We start from the raw sequence: 9,007 nt of genomic DNA, 5'->3' as shown, positions 1-9,007 counted from the left end.
CTTCGGTGCGCGGAGTGACCGGGCCGGACGCTCGGCGCCGCCTGCCTCAGTTTCCCCAGCTGTGAACGGCCCCGGGAGCACCTACCTGGAAGGATGCGCTCATCAGCCCAGTGCTGGCACATCCGGGCCTCGCCCTTCCCTCAGTAAGCCGTGAGCTTTGACAGCCGCATTGTGCTCCGCGGCCATTATGTCATCCGGGCCTCACACCACGCCGGCCCCCCGTTCTTAAAACAGTCCCCACTTTGCAGCGGGGCGGAGGCTTGCACGCCGTCCCTCCCGAGGCTAAGAGGGGCCCACGGCCCGGGCCGAGCTCGGAGCCTCACCCGGGCGGGACGGCCGGAGGCGGGGGAGCACGGCTCGGACGCTCAAGGTCAGCCCTCGGCCTCGGCCTCGGCCTCGGGCCTCCTCCCCCGGAGCGCTGCGACCTCCCGGACAAGCGCACGTGGGCCCGGCCGAGGCGATCTCCGGGGCAGCTCTGACTCCTCCCCCGCGCCCCGGCCCCGGCCCCGGCCCCGCCCTCGATCCAGGACCTGCCCCGCCCTGCCCCGCCCCCCGGCCCTCTCCATAGTTACGGCGCTGTGGGGGCGGTGGCGGCGTGGCGGCCATCTTGGCGGCGGAGCGATGAGCGGTTCGAACCCGAAGGCGGCGGCGGCGGCGGCTGCAGCGGCTGCGGCGGGGCCGGGGCCCGGGGCTCTGGGGGGAACCAAGGACGAGAAGAAGAAGCCCGGTGGCGGCGTCCTGAACCGGCTCAAGGCCCGGCGCCAGCCGCCGTCCGCCGCCCACCACCATCCTGCGGACGGCGGCGGCAGCGGCTCTGGGAGGCCCGAGGCCAGGCGGGTCCCGCCGGTCACGGAGCAGGAGCTGCTGGCGCTGGAGACCATCCGGCCCGAGCACGTCCTGCGCCTGAGCCGCGTCACGGAGAGTGAGTGCCCGTCTGCCCCGGGGCGGGGAGCGGGGGCTCGGACCCGGGCCCGGCGGGCCGTCCTCTCCCCTCCCCCTCACGGACGGACGCCGCCCCTCCCCCATTACCGACCCCCTCATCCAAACGGGACTCGAGCGGCCCTCCGCCGGGCCCTTCTCCGCCCCCCCTCCCTCTCCATCCTTGTCTTACTCTCCCCGCTCTCTGCTTCTCCCCTCCTCTTCCCCCTCCCCCTCCAGGTTCCGCACATCCAGGGCCATCCCTCAAAAACTCTGCAAAATGGGGGTCACAGGAGCCTCGCCCTGGTGCCTTATGGGTTGGGGATTGTTGGGGAGGGTCGCTCCCTGGGCCTCTGCCCCCTCCCCCCTCCCGGCTCGTTCCTCCAGTGGCTGCTGGGGGGGGGGGTCTCGAGGGGGCTGTCCGCCTCGGTCTTGATCCCTTCCATCCTCCCGTCCCCTGGACTCTGCCTCATGCTTTCCCTGGCCGTGGAGGCCTGGCCCGAAGGCTGCCGCTAGCCCTGCCCCCCCAGGCCGGTTCTCCGAGGACCAGGGCCTCCGGAACAGAACTGTGGACGCATTAATTATAGTTTCCCCTTTTAGCTTCCTTTATAGCTAGGCCCGAGTCCCTCCCGTGCAAAAAGTGACAGTCTGGCCAGACCCCCTCCTCTGGGAGGGCCTGAGTTCTCTGCCCTCTGGGCTGGCCCAAGGGGGTGGGGGGCAGGAGAGGGGGTTACAGGATGGCACAAGGGGAGGTACCAGTTAAACCCCCTCCCTCTGCCAAATGAGTTTTCAGGAGGTACCGAAGGGCCTGGATTTTACTCTGCCCTCTGGTCTGGTCTGTTTTGCTTTGCCCTGGAATGGCATGAGGGGTACAGGGAGGAAGAAGCGGCACTCGGCAAACCCCCTTTAGGAAATGAGTTTTCAGGGGGTGCCAAAGGGCCTGGATTCTTTTTGTTTTGTTTTGCCCGGGATGGCAGGAGGGGTATGTCTGTGTTTGCACGTTGACCGGGCGCTGGGGGACTTGAGGGGGGCCGATCTTTCTGGCCAACCCCATTCCCGCAGACCTCCCCCCTTGTCAGCCCGAGCTGTGGGTCAGGGGAAAGGGTCTTGCCGCAGCATCATTGCAAGGCCTCGGGTGGGCATTGGCTCTGGGGCGGGTACAGAGGAGATTATGAGCTCACCGGCACACAACACACACAGGAATTGTTGAAGGAACCAATGGAGGAAGGCCCAGGACAAGTTGCCGGGGAGACTAGCACTGGCTGTGTTCTAGGAGTTCTCAGGGTGGGCAGGGAAACTCTCCCCCCGGTTCATTCCCACCCCATACCCATCTTACTTCTGGGCCATTCCATAAGAACGACTTTCCTTTAAAAAAGAGGAAAAGGCCTTGGAGGAACAAGTAGTGTATTAATTAATTCAGAAAACCAGCCCAGAGACTCCTAAATGTTGTGTGGATTTAGGGCCTCCAAAGGGGAAAGTCTTAGTGCGAGCTGCCTGTCCTGTCCCAGGCCTGGGAGGCTGGTGCAGGCCCAGGCCCGAACTCCCTCTCAGCGCCTGGAGCCCCAGGTGGCCCTGGCCCCGTCCCTTGTCAGGGTCTCAGTGAGTGAGAGGTTGGATTCCGTGGCTCCTGATCCTGCGAGCCTGTAAATGTTACCAGTAGCACGGGAGACATTTAAGAACCGGGACCTTCTTCTCCTTTTCAGACTATCTTTGCAGACCCGAGGACAACATCTACAGTATTGATTTTACCCGATTTAAAATACGTGATTTGGAAACAGGGACGGTGCTCTTTGAAATTGCCAAACCTTCTGCTTCAGGTAGGCTGCGGTTTGTGAGGAGCTGCTTCCCTGAGCCCCAGGCGGGTTGGGCTGGGAGGCCACGGAGGGCAGAGAGCCGCCTTTTTTTTGGTTCCTCGTCATTTGGGAATATCGAGGGTAGTTGTCTCCCCGCTGGCCGAGGCAGTGCCCGGCTCCAGTGCCACGGAGCGGTCCGGAAGCCCGAAACTAGGTTTTCTCGGGGAGGCTCCCATTTCTCCTCAGAGGGACGTTTCTAGCAAGGCCACTTAATCAGTCAGGGTCACTGGAAGGTCATTCTCTTCCCTTGACTTCCTTTGCTGTCTTCCCCCTCAAATGTTTTCAGAATCTAAGTTTATGGCCCAACTCTCCAGCCTCTCGGTGAAGCCCCATCTTAGGGTCCCCCTGGTTCTTCAGGATCAGTCCAGGATGGGAACCGCCCAGAAGGCTTAAGGACGTGGCCCGGGAACCCCTCTCCTTTGTGGAGTGACTGGCTGAAGGCTTTGGCTCATTTAGCGGGAGAGTTGAGCCCATGACCCGGCTGTGCTTGTGTCATTCCCCAGACTCATCCCTGACCCCCACTCCCCAGTGCCTGTAAGGGCTAAAGGAAAGCCAGGATCAGGTTTAAGTGAACAGGAAGCATAAGATATTCTGGGGTAGAACCATGATTTATTGAGTCAAAATCAATGATCTTACTTAGATTAAAAACCTATTCGGTTCATTCAAGACTTTTTTGGAACCATTTGTGTGCTAGGCCGCCTGTAAATAGGATAATTAAGGAGAATGCTAGGACAAGTCCTCACCTCCTTTGTCCCCTTTTCCCCTTGCCTCTCTCAGACCAAGAGGAGGAAGAGGAGGAGGAAGGCGGAGAGGTAGACACCAGTGCAGGACGTTTTGTTCGGTATCAGTTCACGCCCGCATTTCTCCGACTCCGAACGGTTGGGGCCACGTAAGTATGAGGAGATCCTATGGGAGGGCAGGTGCTGGTACAGAGAGGACCCCCGTCCCCCGTCCCCTGTCCCTTCCTGACCGCTGGGGGGCGGGGGCGGCTAGGCCGTCCTCAAGGAGAGGGGGTGTTTACAGAGGTGTCTCTTTCAGGGTGGAGTTCACTGTAGGAGACAAGCCAGTATCTAACTTCCGAATGATTGAACGGCACTATTTTCGGGAGCGTTTGCTGAAAAACTTTGACTTTGATTTTGGCTTCTGCATCCCCAGTAGCAGGAATACATGTGAACATATCTATGAGTTTCCTCAGCTCTCCGAGGATGTCAGTATGTATTTCCTTCCTTCTGTTATTCCCTGCCCTTCACTTTATGTAGGGGGACCCGGACGGACCGGAGTGGACAGGTCCTTTCCTCACTGCCCCGCTCCCAAGGCAGGCCCCCCCCCCCCGTGCGCCCTGGCTCTGCTCAGGACTCTGAGTTTCCCAAGCACTTGGCCCAATGCCTGGCACCTGTTGTTGCCCTTCAGTCATGTCCGACCCTTTGGGACTTTTTTCAGGGAGGAAGGCAGATGGAGGTTAAAGGGCTTGTCCCAACTCCTCCGCCTGCCCCTCTGGGACCATCATTCTGCTGGTAGTCAGGCCCCGCCCTCTACGTTCTCCGGGAAGCTGGCATTGGCCGATGGGAGGGGCTTCAGATCGCTAAATGTGTTCTAACATGAAGCCAGCCTGAGGTGGTGTGGAGGGCAGTGAGGAACAGCCTGTGTTTGAGTCCTACTGGAAACCTGGGTCCGATCCACTTGGCAGAGGGCCTGAGATCAGACAAAGCAATGCGTGTTGTTCTTGGAAGTACTAGGCAGTTACTGATTGTTCCTGAGCAGGGGAGTGAGAGACTGCAGGGCAGGGGCTGGGAGCACCACTCCTGCTCCCCGGAGCTAACGTTTATATAGTGCTTCCAAGTGGGCAAAGCACTTCGTATTTCACATCTACCCTGCGTGTCAGCATTAGCCCCTTTTACAGATGAGGAAGCTGAGCCACACTGCTTAAAAGTGCTCCATACAGGATTTTACCTCGGGTTTGCTGGGCTCCAAGATCCTTCCATGCACTGTGTGGGGAGGGGGTTGAGTAAGTGGAGAGCAGCCCTAGGCCTGGGCTTCCACAGGCTGAGTCCCCCGGTCCTCCTTGAGCATCTGCAGGTGCTGCTCCTGCGTTAATCCCCTCGTCCTTGAACAGAGAGAAGGGGGCGGCTCAAAGCTGATGGGGTGGTTGGGGGATTCCCGGGCTAGGCAGCCGAGTGCTGGGAGGCTCGGGGCACGAGAGAATGGTGCTGGACCTCAGTGTCCCACTGGTGAGGGAAGGATTTTGAGGCTGACTTCCTGAGGAGATGATGGTGTGAGGGCGGGGAGTCCCCTGAATGGGCACCCCACCAGCAGGGGATCTCCTCCAAAGAGAGTGGGAAGAAGAGCGGGGTTCTCCTGCTCCCCGGTTCTGAGCAGGGCCTTCCGAGTCTTAAGTTTGCCTGTCTGCAAGTGAGGTTCTTGTGGCCCCTCCCTCCCTCCCAGGGTCACTGTGGGTGACTTCCATTAACTCAGTGAAGTTTGGGGGAGCCCATGTGCTTTGTATGTTGTGCAGTACTCAGTGCACGTGAGGCGCTGAGCCCCCTCCCCTGGCAGGCCCCCGGGAGCAGACTGGCTGGTGAATGAGGCCGGACGGGTGGGCTCACAGAGGGGGCCGGCCCTCACTTCTCCCTGCTCTGGGTCCGCAGTTCGCCTCATGGTGGAGCACCCTTACGAGACTCGCTCGGACAGCTTCTACTTTGTGGACAACAAGCTGATCATGCACAACAAGGCTGACTACGCCTACAACGGGGGGCAGTAGCCGCGGGCAGGAGGGCGAGGTGCTGCACCTGGCGTGCCGAGGGGACCAAGCCACGAGGACCACGACCACAGCCCCCAGCCCGGCGGAGCAGCGCAGCTTCCTCGCCATCCCGGGAAATGCCGAGCAGGGCTGCTCTTCCCTCCCCCAGCCCCCTTTCCTCCCTTTCTTCTTGCTGTCCCTTAGATCTTGAAGGTACTCTTGTTGAATAACGGGTTAGGATAAGGCCTTTTTAAGCCAGTTAAAGAAGAAAGTTTATTTCCACTTGGTTTTAGCTGTGTTCACTTGTTTGTGCTTTCCAGCTGAGCCCTCTCCTACAGAACTACAAGTGGGGGGCTTCAGGGGGCTCCCCAGGACCTAGCAGCCGCCTCGGAAGGGGCAGGCGTCCCGTGGCTGTGGGCGCCTCTGGCTCGGGCCTCCACCTCCCCCGCTCCTCTCACGGCCTGGGCGTTTTCCTGCCCTGGTACCAGCCCAGAGGAGTCGAGGGTGGGAGGAGCAGGGGGCCGGGCAAGGCAAGGCAGGGCCGTGACCTGGGGGGTCATAAGGCGCCTCCTAGAGTTAAATTCCTGGAGAAGCCTGGCTCTCTCTCTGTTCCCAGGACCCTCGGTCAGGCGGGGTGCCTTTCCCGGAGTCACGCCGAGGTCTCGGCCTCTCCCAAGGGAACTTCCCTGGCAGGACTCCTCTCCAACCTGGCAGTGCCTTCCTGTTCCTGTCCTCATGCGGGGGAGCTTTCAACCCGTGGCCATTTTGGCTTCTGCCGCCTTATGAACGCTCATTTCATCTCACTAGGTAGAATGTGTTGGTTTTATTTGCGGGGTAATAGTCTACTCTGAGGCTGGAGCAGCCTATTGCTTCCTGGTCTTGCCCCCATGGTATTATTTTGAAAAATTCTGAACTTGTCAAAGATTTTATACTTTGACAATGGTGTTTCCAGCTTATCTGATCTGAGGCTAAAATAGTATTAACCCAGGTTCCCAGAACCCATCGTGGTCATCGGGGGAACTCAGTCCGAATGTTGAGGCCCGGAGCTTTGGAGGAGGAAAGAGAGCAGACGTTGACTGTCCCTATGGAGTGACCTCTGAACTTAAGCAACTTCTTGACTTGATTCCCCACCGCAGTTAGCAGAACCTTCCCTAGCTGTCAGACCAAAGTAAAGGTTGTGGCCTTTGTTAACTATTGGACGAGGGAGGTTTGGGGGGAGGTCGGGACAGGTGGGATCGCTCTCTCAGGCGACCCTAACAGACCTTGCACATCTCCCTGGGAACTTGAGACTTGTGTCCCTGGATCGTGTCTCTTTAGCTACAAAAAAAAGGTAGTTTATGGTGCTCGACTTAAATGAGGCTTTTTAACAAGCCAGTTTGTCGCTGCTGGTCACCAATAGCACTAGTCTAAAGCTGTCTGGAGGAAGTACCCAGAGAGCCACCAACACTGGGGCAAAAGCAGTTGTAGGTCCCTGCCTCTGCCGGAGCTCCTCTGGTCATCATGTGGTTCCTGGGGTGGCTCCGGAAACCAGGCTGGTGGGAATGGGTCAGCCCTGTTTTCCTAGGACTGTGCCTTGGCCACATCCCCTGCACTAAGAGCTCCTCGGCCTGGAGGTTGGGCATGAGGGTTGAGTGAGGGGAGCCCGAGCCCGAGATGGGAATTGAGCAGAAATCCTGGTGCCTTATGTATGGCTTTGCCCCGGTGCTGCTGGGAAAGCATTCTCGCTGTGGTTTCCCTCGTTCCCGGGCAGTCGTTGCTTCCACCTCGTCACTTTTGGTTCCCTCTCAGTTGTGTTGAGCTGCAGACTGCCCGAGGGGGTGATGTTTGGGAGCTGTGCAGACCCTCAGCCCGCTTCGTAGCCAGACACTGTGTCCCTGGGGCTGGAGGCCGGGGTCGATGGCCCCTCGCAGAGTAGGCTTGGCTTTAGGATGGACTTTTCTCCCTGGTTTATCCATGAGCAGGGTTCATTTTCCCCAGGATCACAGAGGTCAGATTTTTGAGGCTCTGGGTCTTTGGGACTGGTCCTCAGCCCTGTGCCCTGGAACCTCCTTGGAACTTATAAAGAACCTGGGAGCCCTGAAGGTGAAACAGGAAGTCGCCCCCCTTGAGAAGGAACCAGTGTTGTCCATTTTCTGGCTGGTGCCCTCCTAGGTGGTGAAGAAATGCTAGGGCCCCATGGCCAGCTGGAGGTGCGATGTGAAGGTCAGGTTAGAGCCGGTCTGTAGCAGAGATGAGAGAGGACACCCAGCTCCCTCAAAGCCCTGAAGCCACGTCCCCGAGGCCGCGCTTGGCCCTCTGGGTGGTGAGGGTGGAAGGGCGGCCCTGCCGGGCTCGTCCTGCTGCACTCCAGGTGCCGTCCTGCGGGCTCTGCCCCCTGTCCCCCTGTCCTTTCCCTCCTGTCCATCACATTTCACCTTAGAGCAAACAGCAGCCAGTCCTTTCCTCCAGAGCCTCGGGGCTAAGCTCCCTCCTCCAAAGAAGATCCTCATTTGTTAAGTGAGACCTCCTGAAGGGTAAGTAGAGAACGTGAAGATAGAAGTTGGGTGAGCCAGGCTGGCTCACCCGGCTTAAAGCTAGTGGGCTTTGAGAAATAGTGCAGGGACACGGGCCTCCCGAGGGGCCAGTCTTTGCGCCTTTGTGAGCAGTGACAGTGTTGGTGTTTGGGGGACTTCACAAGCATCCCTGATGGGGTCTTCGTGGGAGGGGGGCACGTCTGTAAGTGTTTACCGCAGGGCATTTGAACGAACAATTTTCACTTGATGAAGAACACATCCAAAAGATGTGACTGATATCCTAGCTGTGAGCAGCTCGCCGGGGAGGTAGGTCACTCACGGCCTCGTAGGTGATGTCCCCCTGCTGGGCCAGGGGTTGGGGCAGAGTGCTCAGAAGGCTAAGTCCAGCATGTGCTCTTGCACTGAGCACCGTTATTCCCAAATGCAGAAATTACCTCCCAGGAGTGTGAGCCCAGTGACCTGAGGCGCTCCATTGCTGCCATCTCCATGTTCCTCATTTCTTTTGTACAAGACGGATCTGGTGGTTGGTGGATTTTCCCTCTTGTTTTACAAAGGATCATGTAAATTCATTGAAGTTGTAAAATTCTATTTTTTCCATGTAAATCTATTTTCACAGAATGTAAGAAGCATCAGTGACCTGGTCTATACCTCTTCCTTTCTTCCCTCTCTCTCCACCTCTGAGACCTTTCTTCCTTTGTAATGTCTCTCTGTCCAAAGTGAACTAGGTGACTTATTTGTATAAAATGTTATTTTGTCACAGTCGATAAGAATAAAAGGACGTTTTCTCAGCATGTGTCAGGAGTAGTTTCTCACCTTCCTGTGACCTCCTTATTAAGGGAACAGTGTAATCTTTTGCCTAGTGATGATGTAACAGTATAGAGGACAGGATGGTTTGCTGGGGCTTTATTTGTGATGGTGTTTCTGGAAAAAGTTGTACAAGGGAACATAATGCATGACTCACAAGTCTTGATTTATTCAAGATGGGC

At 58.0% G+C, this 9,007-nt stretch overlaps 1 protein-coding gene across 1 annotated transcript; it reads left to right on the top strand.

Annotated features, from left to right (window-relative positions):
• Positions 1-575: 575 nt before the first annotated feature.
• On the top strand, positions 576-5,790 carry UNC119B (unc-119 lipid binding chaperone B). Its single transcript, XM_074296072.1, has 5 exons — positions 576-922; positions 2,622-2,735; positions 3,549-3,660; positions 3,810-3,982; positions 5,417-5,790. The coding sequence occupies exons 1-5, from the start codon at positions 622-624 to the stop codon at positions 5,527-5,529; spliced, it is 813 nt and encodes a 270-aa protein (XP_074152173.1). The 5' UTR covers positions 576-621; the 3' UTR covers positions 5,530-5,790.
• The last annotated feature ends 3,217 nt before the right edge of the window (positions 5,791-9,007 follow it).

The sequence above is a fragment of the Sminthopsis crassicaudata genome, chromosome 1 (assembly GCF_048593235.1).
Source record: "Sminthopsis crassicaudata isolate SCR6 chromosome 1, ASM4859323v1, whole genome shotgun sequence".
In the NCBI taxonomy this organism is placed as follows: domain Eukaryota; kingdom Metazoa; phylum Chordata; class Mammalia; order Dasyuromorphia; family Dasyuridae; genus Sminthopsis; species Sminthopsis crassicaudata.
Note: the sequence above shows the minus strand (reverse complement) of the source record. Positions and strands in the feature narration are given on the sequence as shown.